This window comes from Globicephala melas, chromosome 4, assembly GCF_963455315.2.
Source record: "Globicephala melas chromosome 4, mGloMel1.2, whole genome shotgun sequence".
In the NCBI taxonomy this organism is placed as follows: Eukaryota; Metazoa; Chordata; class Mammalia; order Artiodactyla; family Delphinidae; genus Globicephala; species Globicephala melas.
The window spans coordinates 40,443,493-40,469,072 of NC_083317.1; the positions used below are offsets into that span (position 1 = coordinate 40,443,493).

Consider the following 25,580-nt stretch of genomic DNA (forward strand, 5'->3'; position numbering starts at 1 on the left):
GAGGGAACTAGAGGAGGAGGAGGAGGTTAGCCGAGGCAGCTACAGCGGCGGGGGCGCAGGGGCTGGTACGCGCTGGGCGGCGAGAGCCTCATGGCGGAGGAAGAGAGCGATCAAGAGGCCGAACGCCTTGGAGAAGAGCTCGTGGCCATTGTGGAGTCCCCTCCAGGCCCTCCCGGGCTTAGAGCTGCGGGCGAAGGCAGAGGCGGCGCTGGCGGCGGCAGCTGCCGTGGCGGCGGCGTCGGGATCAGCAGTCGGGATTACTGCCGACGCTTCTGTCAGGTGAGGCGCCCGTCGGCCGCCAGGACTTGTCAGCCAGGTCCTGGGCCTCCCTGCTTTTCCTGGTTTTCCAGTCCCCGAATTTGGGCTGTGTCCAGCGCTCGCGCCACCAGCCCAACAAGGAGCGTGAGGGTGAAGCTCCCCCCTCCACCTATCCGGCTTGGGGTGGGGGGCGGGGAGCGGGACGGGGATGACCTGCGCAGGTTTAGGGTTGCTGAGAAAGTGAGAGTTTGTCGGGGGTGGAGGGGCTGGAGAGGAGGGCCAGCTGGCAGGAAAGCTCTGTACTGACAAGCCTCCCCTGCCCCAAACAGACCCCTTTCTGCCCGAGGGTCCCGCCTTTCTTGTGTTTCCTACCCGGTTTCTTGTCACCTCATTTGGAATCTCTGGCAACATTTCCTGCCTTCCCTTCTCCGCCCCTTGCCCCCGTATTCTCCCCTTTTCCGGAGATGGGAGGCTTGCCATCTCTCTACCGCCCCCTCTTCTGTCATCGCCACCCCTCCCCCTCTGCTAGGGTCTCCTGTCATCTCTTCGCGAGACCCCGCTGGGCCGGTTCTCCAGTTGGTTTAGGCGCTGACCCACAGTGACTTAGTTACTTTTCTGGGAGGTGGGGTTAAGGCAGTGGGATTGTCATCTTTCCTTTTCTTACCCCTTTCCCCGATACACGCAAGCTCTTTTCTAATTAACTGCTAATAGAGAAAGTAGCTTTCCTGAAACTATTGCTCCAGTTACATCACCACCAACCCCCTTCCTTTAAATTATAGTGTATTTATTTAGCTTGTTAAAAAAAAAAGGAAAGTGTCTGAATAGTGACAGTAAATTATTTACTTGGTTGACTGCCACTAAAATTTGATGTAGTTTAGAATGTTTGACCATAATCAAATATTAAAGCACCAAAGTACTTGTGTAGGGGTAAAATTTGTGTTATCTACATTCACATCTACATATATTTATAGTTTAAACATTTTTTCTCTTTCACAACACTCTTACTTTGAAAACTCTTTTGGAAAAAAAATTTAACTCCTCCTTTTCCACCCCATTCCTTTATTTGTTTATTATCTTGGCTATATAGCGTTCAAGTCATGGCTCTACTACTTCTAGCTGTGTTACCTTGAACAAATTACTTCACCTCTTTGTGCCTTAGTTTCTTTCCTCTTATGTCAAATAGGGATAGTAATTAAAGGAATGAATATGTAAAGGGTTTGGATCCTTTACCTATTAATTAAAGTAAGCCATTAATTTCATTCCGGTTAACAAATAGGAAATAAAGTTAAGCAGAAGTGGGCATAATGTTTGCTGAAATTTGATTTTATGTATTTCCAAGTATTGAAAGAAAAAGGCTGGGGTTGACATATTCAGGTAAGTTTTTAATACTTTAAACTGTTTTTTGATTTCATCCCCCCTTCCCCCAATAGATAAGTTGGTTTGACAGTGGAAATTGTCTTGGTGTAAAGGGTATGTCAATTTTCTTTGGCATTGCTCTCTATTTAGTGACTTTATTAAAAATTTTTTTGTTGGTATTGGCATTCAGGATTTAGAGGTTCAGTGTCTTTACAGAGCTTGTCTTCTATGTTTTATATATAGAAACCGTGTTATCAGTAGACTTTGTATCTACAGGAGTTTTAAACTTCTGAAAAATTAGGTTACAGTTGCTCTTTTTAATATAGTCATAGGCAGAAAGTCTTTTTATCTTTTTCTGTATTTTGCTTGTATATCATTAATGAGCAACTTGGCTTTGGTTACATTTAGCTTTGTAAATTTACCTGAACAGATAACCCTTACTTTCTGTAGAATGCGAAATTTAATTTGAGGGCCACAACATTTTTGGAGAACTCTTAATTACTCTTATTCTGTTTCTTGAAATCAACTTTAAGAACAAATGAATAAATTTAGTTTGTGAAATGCAGTGTCCGAATAGTGACAGTAAATTATTTTAAGAACAAATGAAGTTGACTGTTTTATAAAACTCCACTACCTCCTAAAATATCCAAGGAAGCAAAACTAAACAGGATGAACTTAATGAACTTTTATTTTATATTGCTAAATTATGAGTGTTACGTTGATATACTTTCATGTTACCAACTTTTACGTGAACCCTTATAACATATTTTATAATACTCTAGATTACCAAACGATCTCTTCTTAGAGTTCTTGTCTGGTTCCACATTGTAGGTGAGCTTTGTGAAGTCCTTTTTTGTATTAAAACTTAGATGGAATAAAAGATTACCTGTATTAAGTTGAATTTTACCGACTGATTAACAAAATTCTAGTATAGTAATTCTGTTTTATTTGCCAGTGAGGGAAGCAGTAGATTATATAATCTAATTCCTAAAGATTGTTTCTTTTTAAACGTTTGGTTTCCTAATGTTCGCTGAGGGTAACTTGCCTTCATTAGTAAATGACTTAATTGTGAGTAATCCATAAAATGGATAATATGCACTTGGGTTGGTGACAGTTAACTAAATATATGAATTATACACAGAGCCTTGTGAAGTTGAGAAGAAAGGCTCCAATTTATCTTCCTCCTTTTAGAGAGAAATATGAATCAAAATTTCTTGGCAGTTAGTTGTGTGGGTGAAGGGAGAGGAAGGAACACTTCTTTTCAAAAATGGTTCTGTGTCTTTTACCACAGGGAAAAGTAAAAAGGAATTGCATTTTGCTGCTATTTCACTTATAGATAATATAAGTGAAAAATTATGCATGTACTCAGTGTATTTGATGATATACTTTTCTATTTGAGAAACAATACAAGCATAGTAATTAAAAATCTCAAACTAAGGGCTTAGGCTACAGCTTTTTTGAGATGATGGATTTGGGAGATTGAATGTATTCATTTCCAGTTACATTGAATAATGTTAGACTAACTGCCCCATCATATCCTCCCTTTGCTCTTATTAGTGGACTCTCAACAATTGCTTAAATAGAATTGGCACTTAGCTGATATTTAATTTCAGGATGAAAGGAAGAGGAATGTAATTTTTATTGAGGACCTACTAACTCTTAAGGCCTTCAGATAGGTCTTGTTATGCAAGTTACATAGTTGAAATTGAGGCCTGAACAAGTTAATTTGTCAGGTGAAGAAGCTGGGATTTTGGATCCAGCCTTCAATTTCTCCTGAACAACAGATTGAAATTACAGATGAATCCTCAAATAATTATAAAGTGATTTTTTTTTTTCTTTGTCAAGTTGTACAAAGGAGGAAAAAAAAGGTTACTGAAAGAACTCAGGGAATCATGGAAGAAAAATTTAAAAAGTGCTCTTTCATTATGCCACAGTATAAAAAATATTCCAAGAAACAGTTAATTATTATTCTCTGACTTGTTAGGGGCTGTGAACATTTCCCCAATTCCTGAAGTTTGTGGTAATTCAACTTAATTTTGTTACTAGATATATTGAAATATTTTTTATCATAAATTGTAAATTAAGCAAGTAAAGGTACCTTCTTAGTTCAGTGCCAGAGTGAATATAATGAATGATAAATAATTATTTCTGGAAGCATTTTGATTTGTTGACTAAAATAGATTTTAAAATTATTTTTTATTACAGTGGGGTTAAGTAGCCATCCCACGAGGATGTCAGGAGTATAGAGAGAATGAACATGAAGTGCTCAGTACTATACCTAGCACATAGATAGGCTTAAATAGATAGAAGCTATTAATATTTCTTTCATGTGAAATCCTCTGAAGGTTTAAGAGGGACATTAGAGATAACCTAATCTGTAGGTCACTTTGAGTTTGTATACCACAATCAGCTTTAGAGAGAATTTAGAAATGTTACAATTCTAAAATTCTTTTATTTACTAGAAAAGCCAAATGTTCCTGATGAAGCACTAAATGATTTGCAAAAACAACTACATTTTTTTTTTCAGATTTTATTTCCTGTAGGGACATTGGGCAGTGTCGGGAGATATTTTTGATTGTCTTAATTGGGGTGTTGCTGCTGGCATCTAGTACGTAGAGGCCAGAGATGTTGTTGAACACCCTGCAATGCACAGGGCAGCCCTAACAACAAAGAATTGTCTGGTCCAAAATATCAATAGTACCAAAGTTGAGAAACCCTGCTATAATCTTACTTTGGAACCCTTAGTGGATACTTTATGTCTTAAAAAAAGTCTTTAATGATCCTCAGATAATTTTAAGCAGCTACTGGGTACCCGGCACTTTAATAGATAAAGAGATAATCTAACAGAAAAAGGGTTCGCTTCATAGTTTTATAGAATACATGCTAATGCCTCTTACTTTAGAGAAATTAAAATTTAATTGTTTTAGGAAAATACAAGTTTTATCTCTTAGTCTTGGTATAAAATTTACATAATATTTATAGTTTCTTGAGCAGTTTCTTAGGGTATAATAATATGTTTTTACTAGTCTTGGAATTAATTGGAACTATTTTTTGATTTGCTGTTTACTTTTTATATGTGTTTTACATGTACTTGGTTTAATGAGTCATATAAAACTTAAATATGAGGAATTGAATTTTGCTGCTAGTAGAGACCTGACTTAAACAGCTCAAAACAATAGTACACATTTCTCACATGAAAAGTCTTGAATGGATAGTTTAGGGATGATATGGTAGCTTTATCATCATTTTACCATCATTCACTCTTTCTTATCAGTCATCCTTATCTTCCTATCTCAAGTTGGCCTCATGACCCAAAATAATTGCTGAAGTTCCAGCCATCACATCTGAGTTCCATGTAGCAGGGACAGGGTGTCTCTGGGGTAAGCCAAAAACATCTTGCCCTAAGTTCTACTCAGTAACTTCCATTTCCATCTTGTTAGCTATTCTCATCTGAAAAGAATGTTAGGATTTGGGGGTTTTTTTGTTTTTGTTTTTTTTTGTATTTTTTTCCCTGATAAGACACATGTCTATGATTCTATTAATAAGGAAGGAAGAAAACAAGAAGATATTTTAGAGGCAATTGTTGTTTGTTTGTGTTTTTATTTTGTTTTTGATTTTCTATTTTGCCACTGGTTATAATTTTATTATATAATATAGTATTTTTTAAATAGCAGTCATTCCTTGTCCCTTTTCTTCCCTGCATCTTCCCCAGAGGCAATTACTTGCAGCTCTCTTAGCAAGTATGATATTTATCTCCATGTTATTTATTATAATTATTATATTATATTCCTTATATAATATTCCTTATTATAATTATTATAATAAGGAAAAACAGAACAAAATGAACCCTAGATCTTGTTGGCTGTGTTTGGAGAGCTAATGCTTTGTTGTTATTTATGCTTTTTTTATGTTGACTTTCAGAATTGAATAATGCTAATTGTTCATAATGACATTATTTGTAATACCAAATTATTGAAAACCTTTAGGCCAAAGTTAGGGGAATTGTTACATATAATGGAACCCTATCTTCTCCTAACAGTCGTGTATTTAAAGAATATTTATTCATATGGGAAACTGTTAGTGGTATAATAATGACTGAAAAGACACAGATGACAGGTGATTTCACTTTTGTAAATAAAAAAGACTGAAAACAAATATACCAAATCGTTAACAGTGGATAATTTATTAGTGATATGTTTATAGCTAAATTTTTTTCTTTGCATTTATATTTTCTTGATTAAACCTACTATCTTTATAAACATAGGAAATATAAAAAACACATTTTATTTTTTTCTCTCCCTATTTCACAGATTGCTTATTTTCTGTGAATAAATGCAAGAATATTTTGAGCATGATGAAATTTTAACTCCTTGTTTCTCAAAAATAAGTGAAATGCTTTTTTTTTTTTTTTTTAATGAGTTGGTTAAGTGAACTTATGAAGGTCATTTTAGGTTAACCAATGAGATCCTAAACTTATGTAACTTCTTTATACACAGCCTTGCATTAAAATATATGTTCATTACTGCTTTCTAATAAGCACTCATGACATTGGCTTAAAGAAATTTCTCAATTTTTATAGATAAGATGGTAGAAGAAAATATTTTTAAATGAAGTTCATTGCTTTAAAATTTTTAGTGATACCATTATTTTGCAGTTCTGCCAAAGAGAAGGCACCAATTGTACTGTTATTGTTGGCACAGAATCTTTTTGATTTCCTTGCCAAAATGTGGTAAACTATACCTTAGCATTTACAAACAAAAGCAAAAAAGAAAAGTTTAAATTAAATTTAAGAAAGCTATGGTAAAATGTGTGTCTGGTGAGGTATTTGAAAAAATAAAACATGATCAATAAAATATGGTCAATTAATATGCCATTTAAAATGTATATTAACATATAATGGACGGACTTCCCTCGTGGTGCAGTGGTTAAGAATCCGCCTGCCAATGCAGGGGACATGGGTTCGAGCCCTGGTCTGGGAAGATCCCACATGCTGCGGAGCAACTAAGCCTGTGCGCCACAACTACTGAGCCTGTGCTCTAGAGCCCGTGTGCTACAACTACTGAGCCCGCATGCCACAGCTACTGAGCCTGCGCTCTAGAGCCCGTGCGCTACAACTACTGGGCCCGTGTGCCACAACTACTGAAGGATGCACCCCTATAGCCCATGCTCCACAACAAGAGAAGCCACCACAAGGAGAAGCCCGCGCACCACACGAAGCGTAGCCCCCACTCGCCACAACTAGAGAAAGCCTGCACACAGCAACGAAAACCCAACACAGCCAAAAATAAAAAAATAAATTTATATTAAAAAATGTAATGGAAAGGCTATTAGGCCATTTAAGATCTAATGTAATTTATTTAACTAAATATTAATTCTAGTTATGCTGTAAATACAGCAGTACCTAGTCTGTTTTGGAGAGCATTTTTAAGGTTTGTAATTTCGAATGAATCTAATACAAGGTAATCTTCAGCTTTCATGTAATATATATCACATTTATTTTTTAGCTCCTTATTTCTCTGACAGGTCAGTTCATCATTTCAGCAGTACACTCTATTCAGTTTGGGTCTGCTCTCTAGGATGAGACCCAGTCAGCATCACCTGGTTAGAGCTATGGTGGAACACTTGGTGGCAACTAAACATGAGAGGAGGTCAATCTGTATAAAGTGCTACATAAGATCCTAAAGTTCAGTACATTGACACTCTTGTACCAACCTTTTAATACCCTAAGTTCTCCAAAGCAGCCATGAATGTGAAAATAGCTGAAAGGCTTTCCATTTAAACAGTAGAAAAAAGAGTCCTTGATGTTAGGGTTGACGCTTGTTTATAGTGTTGGCCCTCCATATTTGCAGGTTCTGCAGCCCCGAGTTCAACCAACCGGACATGAAAAAATATTGGGGGAAAAAGTTCCAGAAAGTTCCAAAAAAAAAACACTTGAATTTGCTGCACACCGGCAACTATTTATGTAGCATTTACATAGTATTAGGTATTTAAGTAGTCTAGAGATGATTTAAAGTATACGGGAGGATATGTGTAGATTCAAATACCACATCATTTTATATGAGAGACTTGAGCACCTGTAGATTTTGATATCTGTGGGTGGGGGTAGGGGTTGGGGGGTGGTTCTGGAGCCAGTCTCCCAGATCCTGACGAATGACTGTATAAGGCACTGGGCATATAGTGATAAAGAGGCATTGTCTCTGTTTTTGTATGTAGGTATAACTTTGATAAGTTCTATGAAGAAAAGGTATAATACTATAAAATGCAGGCTAATAAAAGGCACTCTTGGGCAAGTTGAACTTGGCTGAGATTCTTTGGTTTAGTTTGAACTTGTTGAATTTAAGGTGCGTATCCTCACTGAAGAAGAGATCTTAAAGATGGCTAGATTTACATAATCCAGAGCTCAGAAGTGAGATCTGGTCAATCGTAGTTGTGTGGATGGTATTTGAAGCCGTGTGTGTGAATGAGCTCACATAAGGAGATAATATAGAGTGAGTAAAGAAGAGGACTTAGAAGTGAAGCTTCAGAAACTCCATAGTTAAATGGCCTGGTAGAAGAGGTTGAGTCTTCAAATGAAGTCTGAGAAGGATTAAAGAGCTTGGAGAAAACCAGGGAACTATGGTGTCACAGAAGACAAGAAAAGAGAATATTTCAGGATGGAGTGAATAGTAACTGGCATCAAAAGCTAATGAGATCCAACCATTGAATTAACGTGCAGGTCTTTGGTGACTTTAAGCAGAGCTGTTTTGATGTAACGATGGGAGCAGGAGTCAGACTGGAGTAGTTATTCAGAGTTGAGTGATATACTGTAATTTATCAGTTAATTAACTTTGAGAAAGAAGGGGATATCCTCATTTTCTGGCTACATTTGTGGTAAAAGAGAGAAGTGAAAGGAGAAGGAGAAATTAGAAAAGTAGTTGTATCAGTAGATATTAATAGATAAGTGTACAACATTGTTCTGTGTACCTTGAAAATATGTATACACATATGATACCCCAATAAAACATGTACACAATTTATTAATATATAGTTCTATAACTAGAGTTTACTAAAATTAACCCATATCTGTTTTGGTTACCCTAAAGTTGAAATGTTCTAAATATTCGCTGATCACTGTTGCCAATGATTTGATATGTGTGTGTTATATTTTTAGTATCTGGAAGATTTATTTATTTTATTGGAGTGCTATGTATATAACTTATAATATTTTGAGTGTTTTCCATGTGTCAGGTACTGTGATAAGTCTTTTACCTATTCTGTCTCATTTAATCCACTATCCCACAGGGTATGTGCCATTATTCTCATTTTACAGATCAGGAAACTTAAGGCCAAGAGAGGTTAAATGGTTTGATTAAGTCAGGTTGGAATCCTGGCCCATCTGTCAAGAGCCCGTGTACTTAACCATTCCAACATACACATATATTGTATCTAGGAATATGCATTTGGTATCTGTTATAGCATCTGCATATGTATTGATATGTACTACAGCATACTTAAGCAATTATTGACTGAGTAAAAGTAGTGATTTAAAAAGACTCAAGGCAGCAGAAACTAAAGATGTTCATGAATGTAAAAGAGAGAAAAAAAATCGAACTTAAGCTATCAGAGGTTCCCTGTAAGAAGTGATTCTCAACCTTTTTTATTTTTTCCCCCAACTTACCTGAGTGGGATATGCTTTGCTCTGAAGCAGTGGTTCACTATAATGGTTATTTTTTAAATGCAAGAGTTATGATGATTACAGACCTGCTACTTTATGTTATTACCTTGTGTTTTGAAGGCTGGAGGGTATGGAATATATTTTAGATGTTTTTCTTAATGATTAAAATTTTAAAGTTTGTTTCTCCATATTATTTAAGATTCAACCTTGAATATCTTGAAATCTTACTAACCCAGAGCACAGTGGATGTACATTTTTAGACTTTATTATCTATCCTTTACTATGTTTTGAAAGCTTTTGCCAAAGATCTTTCAGATTATAGAACTTGTTAGTAAAGTTTAAGATTTATATTCCATGCTCATGAGGGTATGATGAAATGGATATCTCATTTTCAAATGGTGGGAGCAGAAATCACCACAACCTTTCTGAACCATAATTCATCAAAGTATATTAGAAACTTTAAAAATAATTTGTACTTTTTGACTTATAGCATTAATTTCTGAGGAAATGTAAATTTGGATTAAAGTGCTTCATCATAGCATTAATTGTAATTAATGAAAGGAATGAGTTGAAAATGGAAAAGCAACCAGAACATCTAAAACAGTTGAACATTTTTCAACCCTCATAAACTAAAATATTATTCAACCTTAAAAAATTATGTCCTCAATGATTATAAATGATCTAGGAAAATAAAGTACAATGACAAAAATATTAGGTGGAAAAATTTGTTTGTAGCAGGATTATACAGTTCGAATATAGGCTGGTCCATTCTCACCGTATTTTAGAGGGGGAAAGTGCTGTAAAGAAAAATCAAATGAGCTATTTCACTAGAAACAGGATTTCTTGATGATAATCCGTAGGGGCCATTCGTGTACTTCAGGAAGTCTGTGAACGCTGAAATTATTTACAAAAAAAAAGTTGTATTTACATTTCCTTGGTGAGCCAGTCTAAGGTTTTTTGTTTGTTTTTATCACATTCTCTTAAGAATTTCAAAACTTGCTAAACAAACACAGACCACAATCATCCAAACACACCAACAGGTTATGAACCTTTGCTGTAAGCCATTGTGATACAAGCAGCACTGCCTACTTTTGCAAATAAAACTTTATTGGGGTTTGCCCTTTCACTTCTGTATTTTCTATGGCTGCTTTCATGATATAGCAGGGTTAAGTAGTTGAGATGGAGAATGTATGGCCCATAAGCTGCTTTCTGGCCCTTTCAAAATAAAGTGTGTCAGCTCATGTCCTACTTTCTTATTTATTCTTTTCAACAACCCTGTGAGATAGATACTATTTTTATCTTCATTTTAGATGAGATGCAGAGAGGTTAAACAGCTAACCCCAAGTCACACAGCTAGAAAAGAGAAATTACCAAGATGTTAATAGTGGTGATATATGGGCAGAAAATGATGGATGATTTTTTTAAGTATCCAGATTCACTATAGTGAGTGTACATAACATAATCAAGAGGGGAGAAAGTTGTGAAAATAAATTAGATAGAACTGAGTTATGAGAATCTTAAAAGTCATTCATCCTTTTTTATTATTTTGATTTGCTACATTTCATCCTGTGTTTGTAAAGAGCAGATATGCTATTTCTGCTTCTCTTTATGGGACTTAACTCTTATGCAGTCCTTTCTTGATGTTTTTGAAAAAAATAAATTCTTCTGTTATTCTGTTGATAGTTTCTTAAAAATTCTTTATTAACTGAAGCCATTTTGTCCTTTAACTTTTTTTTATTATTGTTGTTCAAATTTTATTATTTTGAATTACTAGTTAGCCTTTTTTAGTTGAAGTATAGTTGGTTTACAGTGTTGTGCCAATCTCTGCTTACAGCAAAGTGACTTAGTTTTACCATATACACATTTTTTTTAATATTCTTTTTAAAATATTGCTTTGCATTATGGTTTATCCCAGGAGATTGGATATGGTTCTCTGTGCTATACAGTAGGACCTTGTTGTTTGTCCATTCTAAATGTAATAGTTGGCATCTACCAACCCCAAATTCCCAGTCCATCCCTCTCCCTTCCCCCTTCCCCTTGGCAGCTACAAGTCTGGTCTCTATGTCTGTGAGTCTGTTTTTGTTTTGTAAATAGTTTCATTTGTGCCATATTTTAGATTCCACATGTATTGCCCTTTAACTCTTTTTTTAAATTAATTAATTTTTAAATTTTTGGCTGCATTGGGTCTTCGTTGCTGTGCGTGGGCTTTCTCTAGTTGCGGCGAGTGGGGGCTACTCTTCGTTGTGGTACACGGGCTTCTCATTGCGGTGGCTTCTCTTGTAGCGGAACACGGGCTCTAGGCGTGGGAGCTTCAGTAGCTGTGGCACGTGGGCTCAGTAGTTGTGGCTCGCGGGCTCTAGAGAGCGGGCTCAGTAGTTGTGGTGCACTAGCTTAGTTGCTCCGCGGCATGTGGGATCTTCCCGGACCAGGGCTTGAACCCGTGTGCCTGACATTGGCTGGCGGATTCTTAACCACTGCATCGCCAGGGAAGTCGCCCTTTAACTCTTGAGATTCTTTATCCTCTCTTTTATATTTTGAATTTAACTTCAACAACTATTAATTGCTCATAACTTAATAGGTGGTCATAAAATGCTGCATATGTGCCTATCTGACAATGTATACGTAACTTACTTTTTCTTAATGTCAGTCAATTGAATTATCCTTAATTATCTTAGGCATAGATCTAGATACATAAAAGTGTTGTAGAAGATACTCCTGAAAGAAAACATTGGCTGTGTACTATGTGGAAAGCTTCATCCTAATGATTACAGGGGATTTAGGGAGGAAAAGGTCACAACCCCTTCCCTCAAGGAACTGAATCATCTAATAAGGGAGAAAAAGCATATCTGACTACTGTAACTGCTGTTACAACCTTGGTCCAAGCTACAGTTGTCTTTCTCCTGGACAATTTTGTCTCCCAGCTTTTAGTTTTTCTCAGTTTTTTCTCCACACAGCCAAAGTGATCCTTTTAAAGACATGAGTGAGGTCTCTTCTAAACCTTCCATGCTTTTCTATCTCAGGGTCAAAGCCAGAATTCTTACCATGGACTGCAGGGCTTCGTGATCCAGCCCCTGTCTAGCTCTTTGACTTGTCCCCTATTACTCTTGTGTCTACTACTTACCTTCAGCTACCCTAGTGTTTTTGCCCCCTCCTTCGACTTGAATAACTATTCTCCTGCCACTTGGCCTTTGCTTTGTCTGTCAGAAACACTTCATTTGGGTCAAATGAATTGTTTCCCATTATCAAGTTCACAAAGAGAAATTAAAAACTAGAGTCCCATAGAGGTTAGGATATGAAATTCTTGCCTTCCTGGAATATTGCGTAATCAAAGACAGAGTGTGCCTGTCTGGTTAGGGTTGGGGGGTTTTCAGGAGCTATAGCTTGGTCGTGCTCCTCTGACTGGGAGTGGCTTCTTTCACACCTCAAAAGGAAAATTATTTAGCCTCCAATCTTACTTTTTAAAGAATCCGGAAGGTCAGTGGGCAAACACTTAATATTTTAACCAGCCAACACCCATTAAATTTAGAAACACTAGTAATTCCTTGAATTTAGTACATAATACAGTTGACTCACATCACTTTCGCCAGTAGGATTTAGTGATATCACTAAAGATGGATATTAGAGGAAAGATGGGTGCACAAAAAACAGGGTAACAAGTCAGTTTTGGTTTCAACTTTACCAGGGTGCCAGTCAGTTATGGCAACTGCCAGTGTCTATAACTTGTAAAGTTGTACTGGGAAAATTCATCAAGTGGTTGTGCCACTGTGTGCTTATGATATTTTTCTGAGGGGTGGAAGCACTTTACCTGAACGTTTCTACTTCCTTGAAAGCTGTGTCTGAATTTCTGTCTTGCAGAGTTTATAAATTTCCATGGATTATAGCCACAGGCACCAAGGTCATACTTGATGTCTCTTCCTTTAGATTTCCTTTATATTAAAAGCTTTTACGGGCTTCCCTGGTGGCGCAGTGGTTGAGAGTCCGCCTGCCGATGCAGGGGACACAGGTTCGTGCCCCGGTCTGGGAGGATCCCACATGCTGTGGAGCGGCTGGGCCCGTGAGCCATGTCCGCTGAGCCTGCGCGTCTGGAGCCTGTGCTCTGCAACGGGAGAGGCCGCAGCGGTGAGAGGCCCGCGTACCGCAAAAAAAAAAAAAAAAAAAAAGCTTTTACTTTCCATTTTTTCTGTGTTGTCCTGGTACTCCTTTGCTACAGTGAGTATAGATTCTGTTTAGTGGCACCAATTTCTGTACTGCCTCTTGTAAAGAGTGTATCACTTACTTGCAGTGTGTAAAGCTCAAAGTATAATCTCTACAAGGCCCCACAAGGCTCCAGCCTTGCAGTTTCCATAGCTCTAGTGTCCTGCTCTTGTCTCTGGACTCCTCCGTCCCCAACCTGTGCCAAGACATTTTTAGCCCTGTGCTACCTTGGCTTTTGCCACTTCCCCTGAAATTCTTAGGCCTATTGAGCTAAAATCATAAAAGCACTCCTCTTGTGCCCCATATTTGTATTATTTGGATAATAACCATAAATGGGTACCTGGAAGGAAGCTACTTTTAATGTTTCTGATGTCTGCACTCATAGGAGCCCAGTAAAGACAGTACCTCTTCAGCTACTTGCTTCTCTAGACCTTTTCTTTATTCTGCTTTTAACTGTTATAGGCCTTGCATAATTTGTTCTACCTCATTGGCAGTGTAAACATTCCTTTTTGTCACGTTCCTTTCAGCAATAATAGGATATGCCATTTCAGATAAACATAGTTGGTTTCTGTTTTTGTTTATATTTTAGCCTATTCTTAAGTTGGCCCCTCTTGTCTTCCTTTCCCTTTCTCTTTGCTTTTGGGCTTAGGTTTTATTATTCTTCAATTATGTCTTCTAAGATCTGCCATAATGTCAGAGATGAAAGTCAAGGAATTCTGAGTTTATCAAAAAGCATTTATTATCAAACAGATTTTTCCCACTCTCTTCTCCCAGGTTTAAGGAAGTCTTACCAGCTCAACATAAAACCTAGGTCTGACCTGTTATTTTGTTTTTCTTCAGTTTTGCTTTTCCTTGTCCACTCCCTGAGGCCTAACTTTGAGTTCCTGGGGCACTTTTCTTTGTGACACCATGCCGTACCATGCATTGCCCTCTGTAATAACTAGTAATTTGAAATGCACCTGAAATTCTTCAGGTATTTAAAGGCAATCTCTTCGCTTTTTTTAACCTTTCAAATCTGTACGCAGTCTTCATGGTGTGTTTTTTTTCACTTTTATTATGTACTTTCTATCTGTTTCTTTAAAATACCATCTTACCATACTTGAATTTCCAGTTCAGTTCACCGAGATTTCCATCCTACAGTTACCTGCTATCCCTCTGTTAGATACCTTTGGAGTCAGTCACCCTTCCTTTCTGATGAGTAGCAACTAAAATACTTTCTGCCCCCATTCCATCTTTAGGAACACCTAGTTCTGGTATATATAATTCCTTTGTCTTTTTTCATATCTGACTAGTCTAGCTTCTGAGATTGAACTTACTTTTAAGGAAGTCCCTCTCTTCTTCCATCTTAACATGACCTCCTTTTTTTTATTTACTTTAACTCTTCCACTGTTACTTTAATTGAAAGTTTATCATCTTTTTAAAACAAATTTAACTCTTCTTGAGACTAAGCAAACCTGGTACCTAAAGTTAGTTTTTGAGGCATAGGCCTTTTAAAAGTTTCCCTTTTGGCTTTGACTTTGTAATAATTCCATTGAGCTTTTCTTCTTCCTCATCCTAGGAAAGTGATTTATGCCCTAAACAATAAAGAACCTTGACCCTTCTTTATCTCTGCACTTAATAAAATCCACTGGACATCTTCACTGAACTCAGATAAAATCTTGACATCTATAGCTTTGATTATTTGTGTACATATCAATCTCAGAAGTTACTAGAGATTATATTATGACAGTGACTCTAGAAGCCTTTGGACAAGTCACATGAATATAAGAGCTGTTCTCTGAGAACAAAATTAAGAGGGACAGAATTAAGTCAGCTGATCTAAGACTAATATTAACAATTTAAAGTCTAGACATTAACACACTAGTGTGCTAAGACCCATATGGAACTTAACCAGCTTTTCAGTTTAATCCTCTGGCTTGTAGTCTTTGTTGAGAAACCAGACAGAAGGAACAAAAAGGATTTCCACCTACTAATATCTAAAAAACCTATATGGCTAATGGACATTTAAAAAATTCAATAATATAATTATTGCCTCAGCCACACCTGTAATACCATCTGTGGCCAGGCTATGCTAATTTTTTTTTTTTAATTGAAGTATAGTTGATTTACAATATTGTGTTAATTTCAGATGTGCAGCATAATGATTCATTATTTTTGCAGATTATATTCCATTATAGGTCATTACAAGATAATGGGTATAATTCCTTGTGCTTTATGGTATATTCTGTTGCTTATCTCTTATATATAGCAGCTTGTATCTGTTAATCACACACCCCTAATTTGTCCCTCCCCCCTTCCCATTCCCCTTTGGTAACTACGAATTTGTTTTCTATATTTGTGAGTCTGTTTCTGTTTTGCATATACATTCATTTGTATTATTTTTTAGATTCCACATATTTCATATAGTATTTGTCTTTCACATATTTCACCAAGCATAATATTCTCTAGGTCCATCCATGTTGCTGCAAATGGCAGTATTTTTTAGTTTTTTTGTGGCTGATATTGCATTGTATATATATGCCACATCTTAATTCAGTTATCTCTTGATGGGCACTTGGGTTGCTTCCATGTCTTGGCTATTGTAAATAGTGCTGCTGTGAACATCAGGGCACATGTATCTTCGAATTAATGTTTTTGTGGGCTTTTTTCCATATATATACCCAAAAGTGGAATTGCTAGATCATATGGTATTTCTATTTTTAGTTTTTTAAGGAACCTCCATACTGTTTTCCATAGTGGCTACACCGATTTACATTCCCACCAATAGTGTAGAAGGGTTCCCCTTTCTCCATATCCTCTCCAACATTTGTTATCTGTACACTCTTTGATGATAGCCATTCTGACAGGTGTGAGGTGATACCTAATTGTGGTTTTGATTTGCATTTCTCTTATAATTAGCGATATTGAGCATCTTTTCATGTGCCTGTTAGCCATCTGTATGTCTTCTTTGGGAAAATGTCTTTTCAGGTCTTCTGCTCATTTTTTGATTGGATTTTTTTTTCTAATTGAGTTGTATGAGCTGTTTGTATATTTTGGATATTAACCCCTTGGTCGCATCATTTGCATATATTTTCTCCCATTCCGTAGGTTTTTTTCCTTTTGTCGATGGTTTCCTTTGCTGTGCAAAAGCTTTTAAGTTTAGGTCCCATTTGTTTATTTTTGCTTTTATTTCTTTTGCCTTAGTGGCCATGCTAAATTGAAGTCAGATTTAGAATTTTGCTTAGCCCATGCTAGTTAAGACATTATCATGTGCACACACATCTGTGGATATCACCAGCTGCAGGCAAAAGAAGATATTTGTTCACCCAACATGTTCATTTGATATTCATATACATTTCCTTATATTTGGGGTTCCCTTGTCTGTGTGCCAATTTTAATGTTTATACAGGGAGCATTTAGTATATTATTCTCTCTAGTGAGTTTGAAATCAAAGAAAAAATTGATGGGTACCAAAACTGATCTAAAGCCTTTAAAATGAGCCTACTACTTACCTTTGGACCTACTTAAGAGAAAAGTTGGGTCTTTAAGTTGATACTCAGGCAGCCACAGGGAGAACTCTGGCCAGCCTCATACCATATGGATGCAACATACTCAAGAAGGGAGATGAGAGTCTTCTGGGAGTGATACTTTTCACTGGTTTTCCACCAATGCTCTTTTTCTGTTCCAGGGTGTTATTTCTGATCTCACATTGTATTTAGTTGTTATTTCTCCTTAGTCTGTTCTATTCTGTAACAGTTCTTCTGTTTTTCCTTTCATGACCTTAACATGTTTGAAGAGTACTGATCAATTTTTTTGGTAGAATATCCTACAGTTTGGGTTTGTTTGATGATTTCTCATGATTGGAATGAGTTTATGAATTTTTGGCAAAAGTACCACAAAAATGCTTTTGTATTTCTTGGGGCTTCATATCAAGAGATTTATGATAATAATATGCTTTATTACTTATTAGTGATATTACCTTGATGGCTTTGTTAAGTTTGTGTCCGTGGGGTTTCTCCACTCTAAAGTTGCTATCTGTTTGTAGTTGATAACCGTCTTGTGGGAGATGCTTTGAAACTGCAAATCCTGCATCCTCAAACTTTTCACCCACTAATATTAGCATTGTTCCATGGATCTTGTCTGCAACATTCATTGCTGTGTACAGTATTTGCCTAATGGTGATTCTCTATTTCTCTCTTTTGTTCTATGTTTATTAATTAGTCTTCTTCTGTGAGGAAGAGCTGTCTCTTACACTTACTGATTAATTTGATTATTTGTAGGGACTCATGGATATTTATCTGGTTTTATGGATTAAAGTCCAATACTACCATCATTTATTTTGTTGCTCAAATTGTTCTAGCTTTAACTGCTCGGAGCACCTTCAGGTTGGCTCCCATGTTCTTATATTCTATCACTGTTTCAGCATTTCATTACTTAGTCCTATCTAGTTATTTTCCCTGTTCCATCCCTGCTGGAGGAGGGCTTGAGCAGCCCAAGTTCCTTGTGCCTGAGGAGCCCCAAGTTCCTCATATTGGAGAATAGTGTTTAGAAACCAAGATTTGGGCCCTAAGTGTGTATGTTGCTACTGAGGTGTCATTGCTCTGTGGCCCTCTCAATGGACAGAGCTAGGAAATTTTATATATATATATATATATATATATATATATATATATATGTGTGTGTATATATATATATAGATATATATATAGATATATAGTAGGTATATTACAAATGAATAACCTAATCATACTGAAAGGGGGTGGGGAAAAGGCTAACTTAATGTTTCTTACAATGTTTATTTTAGGTATTTAGAAGATTAACAAATTTATTCAGTGCATAGATTGGCATGTATTATAGGCATTTTTTGAAGCTCTTAGAATGGAAGGTAGTTGTGATGTGGCTAATCACATACGATAATGGCCATGGTTTGTAAATCAGATTTTAAAAGTGGGTGGATTCGCTGTAAACAGGTAATGAAATTAACATTAGTGAACAGCTCCACTGACACCTGTGAAGTGTTTGATATAAATAATGAAAGTTGATGCCAGTGGGAGGTTTCAGGTAGGAAAATGACAGGGATGTGAATGGCCAGCTAATGGAAGTAAAGTCATGTGTGATAACTATGTTAATGATCTAGTCTATTGTTACCTGGATTTAGAAATCAAGAGGATTGTTTGCTCAGTGACAAACTAGTGTTTGGTAGTCTTCATTGTTACATTAGAAAAAAGGAGAATTCAGTTAAGAAACAGATAATCATATTTTAGTCAATCACTTTATATGACATTTTAGGGGTTCCAAGACTGCTACGTTTGTATTATTTTTATACATTTGTGTATTAGGCAGCTCTGGCTGCTATAACAAATATCACAGACTTGGCAGCTTAAACAATAGAAATTTATTTTCTCAGTTTTTGAGGCTAGAAGTCTGAGATCAGGGTGCCAGCATGGTTGAGTTCTGGCAAAGATGCTCTTCCTGGCTTGCAGGCTGCTGCCTTCTCTCTGTGGCCTCACCATCGCCTTCCCTCAGTGCATGCATGTAGAGGGACAGAAAGATCTCTCCTCTCTTCCTCTTGTTATAAGGCCACCAATACTATCTGATTAGGACCCCTTCCTTATCACATCATTTAACCTAAATTACTTCCTAAGAGTCCTATTTCCAGATACTGTCACACTGGGGTTAAGACTTCAATACATGAACTTTAGGGGGACACATTTTAGTCTGTAGTAATTTGGATGATGTTCGTAAGTAAAGAATGTAATTATACAGCAGTTCTTTACATAGTAACAGTAAAAACTGTTACTTATTAGAATACCAAAGAAAATGACAAATGTAGGATGTGTTGCTCACCGCACAGTGACCTGGTAGAGCACATTCAGATTATGATGTCATGGTTATCAGCTCTCATTACCTGAGTGCTTATGATAACAGTTATAATGCAGGAGAAAACTTTCAAAGTAAAAAGATAGTGTAATGTATAGTTTTACATATTTTAAGGAAAATATTTAAAAAGTGGTGTTATAGTGAATGTTATAGTGAATTATTAGTGTCTGGCATGACATTAAACAGGATAAGAAGATACAGTCAGCCCTCTGTATCTGTAGGTTCCACATCTGTGGATTCAACCAACTGTGGATTAAAAATATTTGGAAAAAAAATTCCAGAAAGTTCCAAAACACAAAACTTGAATTTGCTATGCGCTAGCAACTATTTACATAGTATTTACATTGTATTAGGTATTATAAGTAATCTAGAGATGATTTAAAGTATACGAGAGGACGTGTGTAGGTTATATGCAAATACATTATTTATATAAAGGACTTGAACATCTGCAGATTTTGGTATGGGGTGGGGGATCCTGGAACCAATCCTCCACAGATACTGAGGGCCAACTGTATGTAAATTTCAGCCAGTTTTGTTTATGTCCCTTAAAGGGTATTGTGGGAAACCTACTGGAGGTGTCGTGCACAAGTACTTTTATTGTGTTAGGTTTGGGCTCAGCTGGATCAGGCAGGGTATTAATAGCCGAATCTTGGTGAATGAGGGAAGCTACAATGAGAACAGAACCTGAGAAAGTAGAAAGCTTCTCTTCTAAGGAGATAAACCCAGCCCATAAATAGGAAGTGCATAAGGTTGTAAGTAGAAATGTATTAGGGCAAACTATTTCGGATTAAAGGTAGAAAAAATGTGAGTCTGTTAGTACCTGTTTTTTATGTGGCACCAGAATTGTGGTGTGGGGGCCAAAAAGAGGCAATAAAGGTGGTCAAACACTTTAGTGAAGAGAAAATTTAAAGCCAGGAAACCACCATTTATCTAACCTTCTTCTCCTTCTTCTTCTTCTTTTTTTTTTTTTTTTTTTTTTGCCTGTGGTGGTTTGGGAAAATTTGTCCTACTTGGAGTCATCATAGTTACTAGTAGTTTTTACTTCCCAGCTAGTAAGTACTACTAGATATAGAAGGGGGATACAAGTTCACAGAGCTAATACTCTCTAGCTTTCTTCTTTATCCATACATGTTCCTAGAAACATTGGAGACATGCTAGACACCTGGTAATGCAATTTAGAATTGTCAAACAAGTGTGAAGTGTCTGGGATTTTATCTAAGGTAGATTGCCACAGTTTCACAAATGCTGGCCCAAGACATGAAACTCCTGGATCAGAGATAGCAGACTCTGTTACTCATGGCACAGCAAGCAGCATGTGCTTCAAGTTCATGATGGTTCCCTTTGCCCCTCAAGTGTCACAAAGGTGATGTGAATGGCCCAGGTGGATCCTGAACTCGTAGTAAGTTTATATCACAGCTTACGAACCCCAAGCTTAGGGAGTCCTAATCTTTTATAATGGTCTGCAAGCATATCTGCCTGACCTTTGCTCCAGAGAGACACATTGCTTTGGGCAGGGGCATCATGGATATCATCTCTATTTTTCAAGGCTGTTCCCTGTAAACATCTTTGAAACGATGAAGGCAGTCAGGGCCTCTTTTAAAAAACTGTGGAAATACAAGAGACTCATGGAAAATTATCTCCAACAGGAAGTGATTAGTATGAAAAGTCCTTGAGCTCTGAATGTTCTTGGCTTTTCTACTCTGCTCTAGTTTTACCAGCTTTTAAATCAGGAGTTGGCAGACTTTTTCTGTAAAGGGTCAGATATTAAATATTCTAGACTTTGTGAGCCATATGATTTCTGTCACAACTACTCAACCTGTTGTAGCAGGAAAGCAGCCATAGATAATATGTAAATGGATGAACCTGGTTATGTTCCAATAAGACTTTATGGACATTGAAATTTGAATTTCATGTGATTTTCATACATCACAAAATGTTTTTTTCAACCATTTGAAAATGTAACATCCATTTCTTAACTTGTAGGTCATGCAAAAATGTGTAGCAGGCTGAATTTGGCCTATATGCCATAGTTTGCCAACCTGTTTTATAAGGTGAATTTCTAGAATATAATAGTTTTAATACAGCAGTCTTGCATATGAGATATCATAATTAACATTTTATAGCAATTGATAGTTCTAAAATGTTTTCTCATAAATTATTCCCAATTTAGCTTCAGAGTAAATCTGCAAGATAAGCATTATTATCTCCATTTTATGGTGAGGCAACTACTGCATAGAGAAGGAAGATGACATACCCAATTCATAAAACTAGTTAAGTGACAGAGCCAAGACTGATTATATTCTGTATTCTTTTCTCCTCAGTATGGTACAGTTTAAACTTTCCTAATCAGAGTATCACACCACTATAATACTCATTTGTTGCCAGAATGTTTAGAGTTCAGTCTTGTAAATATTAATGGTAATAATAATGCATGCTCATTTCTAATTTTCTTTATTACTATAGTCTACTGTCTAGCTATTTTAATATTTGATAATTGGCATTTTGACAAAAACTAGATATGGGATGTAAAGGCATTTGTTACAACATTTGGCAGCGGAACTGTGTGGTCATTTATATACTATATTTCTTTTCCACATTTTCAAATAATAGTTCATTTTGTTTTCAGATGTATACCATGAAACTAAACAATAAAGAACTTTTTCCCCTTCCTAAATCATGTGTTCATGCTGAACTAATATTTTAATTTATCTGGTATAATTTAATTTATCCAAATTTAACATTTTCTCTAATAATGTACTTTTTGTATTGCTTCCCTATCAGGTGGTTGAAGATTATGCTGGAAGATGGCAGGTCCCTTTGCCACAGCTTCAGGTTCTTCAGACTGCACTTTGCTGTTTTACATCAGCCAGTGCATCATTCCCAGATGAATGTGAGCACGTACAATATGTTTTGAGTAGCCTTGCTTTGTAAGTACTCTTTACTTCTTACGAAAGTATTTTCTTGATATATTTGAGAACTGGTTTTTGATTATTTTCCCTGCAGAAGAAATCTTTCCTAAAGTCTTCCCTCAAAAAGATTTCTATTTCTTCATTTAAGTGTTTAGGTTTAATTTTGGACATTTAACCACAATTTTACTTTTAGCTTTAGAGTTAAGTGGAATTGTTATATAGATTCTTAGGTTTACTACTAGCACTTTCCTTTCCTTTTTAATTCCCCAGATTCCCTTGGCAAACTTTAATGGTAAATCCCAGCAGCAGTTGAGGCCATCATAGATCTTAAATCGGGCCAGAAAGAGGTTAGGAAACTTTGGTTTTTAAAAATACTTGTAAAGGACTTCGAGTTAAAGATCACAAACTGAGCACTTGTATTTATCGTTTTTGCCCTCCTAGATCCTACTAAAATAGTAAAGAAGTAAAAGAGGGAAATACAGTGAAAAGAGAGAAGAGTCATCAGTGAATGAAAAGATTTCAACAATTTTCTTTGGGAAAGAAAACAGATAGGAGTGTCTTTGAAACATGTCAGAGCAAGTCACAACTTAATTTTCTTTTCTTTTTTTGTTCCTCACATTACACTCACATCACATTAGTGGGTTTGAATTCATTTATCAACATTACAAAATACAATAGAAAATATCAGAGTATGTCTCATGGGATAAGTATTATTTTGTAAAACTCTTGTTTTATATATTTATTTTTATGTATGTGTATACTTTATTATTTGTAAAACATTTTTTGAAACTGGGTAGCATATAAAACAAAATTATCCTCTGCCTTATAAGATAGGAGGAAGACCATCTGTCCTGCCTCCTTCCCCTTGGAATCCTAGGGAGGTATAGAATTTGAACACTATAGGTATGAAATAGAGAGTAGGGAATGAGATACTTTGGGAGAATACAGATAAAGGAGTTAATTGCAGTTTTTCCATTCAGGCCATTCACTAGACCCTAGGGCCTGGGTAGGGTGGGGAAACAGCATTGATACTTTCTTTTTTTCTCTAATGAAATTAAATGACTTTGAAGCAGTGACCTTTGTATTCTGGCAATTAAGTGTTCTTCTTGAGACAGCTACCTAATCACTTAATTACCCTAAAGAAAAACTTACCAGTCACCAAACTCTAGACATGCTTGCTCACAGGGCTCCCAATTAAACTGCTTGTGGCTTTATTCTTAGATATTAATGGATATTCAAGAATCATCAGACATTTGGGGAATGCCTTCAACATGAAAAAAATACAATGAAAACAAACTAAAAAAAAAATTCTGGAAGAAATACAGTTAATGTTGAAAACAAAAAATTTAAAAGAGAAATGTAAAATCTATAATTAGCATTTTCAGAGAGAGTTGAGAAGATTTGTAGGACATTAAAACATCAACATATCATGCTGTGTGAAAGGAATAAAGAGATACCAAAAATGAGTTTGTGGAAATTAAAAATATGTGATGGTTAAAATTTAAAATTCTGTAGGAAAGTTGCAAGGTAAAGTGGAAAAAATAATCCAGAACGTAAAACAAAACCAAAGTGAAGGAATGCTCAGAAGAACACTGATACAATGACTTCATGTAGGAGGTTCATTATTTAACTAGCTGAAGTTCCAGAAAAAGAATTTAGAGAATATATGTTGGAGGAAATTTTCAAATAAATATATAATAAAAGAATTTCCCAGAAATAAAAGTCATAAACTTCCAGACTGAAAGAGCCCAAGAAGTGCTCAGCACAATGAATATAAAAAATACTCAGCTAAATACATCATTTTGCAATTTGAAAATAACAAGAATGTAAAAGCAGATTTGAACACCTTCTAGAGAGAAAAAACTAGGTCACCTACAAAGGAACAAACATCAGATTGATGTTTGTTGATATATTCTACCACCCAACAGTGGGTGGTAGAATATAATGAATCAATGTCTCTGAAGTTTTGAAGAGAAATTATTTTCAGTGTAGAATTTTATACTCATTCAAACTGTCAGTGAAGTGTGAGAGTAGAAACAATATTTCCAGGCATGTAAGGACCTAGGAGATTGATTTGTCCACATTCTCTTTCTTGGGAAGTTATTAGAGAATGTACTCCAGAAAAATGGGGTATAATATAAAAAGACCAGATGACAATGGATCTAGAAAACAGTAGCTTTTACTTAAGATAGACAGAAGAGAAGTTCCAGGGTCGCTGCTAAATAGTAGGTCTTACAGATATGTCACCTCCAAGAGGGGAATATCCAGTAAAAATGGAGACTTGAAACACCTTGAGAATTTGGAACCATTTAAGGTAGTGATAAAAGTAGACAAGGCAAAGGAAATAAAAAAGCAATTAGAAAAAATAATCTGAACAGGAAATGACACAGAGTCATAACAAACTACTTAGATATGCACTGAATGTTACTTATATATAGTTTTCTTCGTGTAAATGATGCTTATTGACTTCAAACTTTTAAAGCACAAAAATAATTATAATTACAGAACGGAGGAGAATTATTAACCTTTCAATATAAGACTATTTGATGGAAATTGCAAGTTGAAAGTGAAGGACAAGGGCACTAATATCCTTCCTTAAAATTCTTATTTTACAAAATGGAGTGTCAGTACATGAAACCGTAAATAAAGGTGTAACTAAAGTTACAAAGATAAATAATAGAGGAAATAATAGTGAATGACTGTTGGGAGGATGTACTTGTGTGAGGAGTTTAATTCTCTTCTATCACAGCAGGAAGTTAAGAGATAATATTTAAAATTGGTAAATCAAGAAATACTAGCAGAGCTTATTATCACCAGCTATTAAAAATACTGAAAGTTGTTAATTCTGGGTAATTGGCAGTGAGAGAGTGTTGAAACCTTTCTATACACTTAGCATTTTTAAATATTGAAGATGTGTAAATTTAATATATGTGAACTTTTATGTTTTTTGATTTACATACATGCATAAAAATTTTAAAGAGTGCATGTACATTGTGCTTCTTTAAAAGTTTATATATATTTAAAGTTATAGAAGCTATGTGAAGTGATGGATATGTTAACCAGCTTAATTGTGGTGATCATTTCACTATGTATCAATTTGTATACCTTAAATATATACAGTTTCTATTTGTTAATTATAGCCTAGTAAAGCTGAAAAAAAATTGTGGGAGGGGAAGAGTTTACAATATAACGTTATTTAGACTTGTAAGAGCACAGAAGTTTTAAAAATATATGTATTATTTTTAAAAAATAGATTTATTTTGTGATACCTAAATAAATATGGGAAGTATTAGGACTTCTTTATTATAATTGACAAATCCTACCCAGCCTAGTTTAAAAAAAAAAAGAAG

The 25,580-nt window shown here is 35.9% G+C and overlaps 1 protein-coding gene across 3 annotated transcripts in view; it reads left to right on the forward strand.

The window, feature by feature from the left end:
• The first annotated feature begins 24 nt into the window (after window positions 1-24).
• ZNF654 (zinc finger protein 654) overlaps window positions 25-25,580 on the forward strand; it is a 94,251-nt gene continuing 68,695 nt past the window's right edge. For all 3 annotated transcript variants that reach the window (XM_030860967.2, XM_030860968.2, XM_030860969.2), the window contains exons 1-2: window positions 25-279; window positions 22,103-22,248. In XM_030860967.2, the coding sequence (XP_030716827.2) occupies window positions 91-279; window positions 22,103-22,248 (335 nt within the window). In that variant the 5' untranslated portion in view covers window positions 25-90. The remainder of the gene's footprint in view (window positions 280-22,102; window positions 22,249-25,580) is intronic.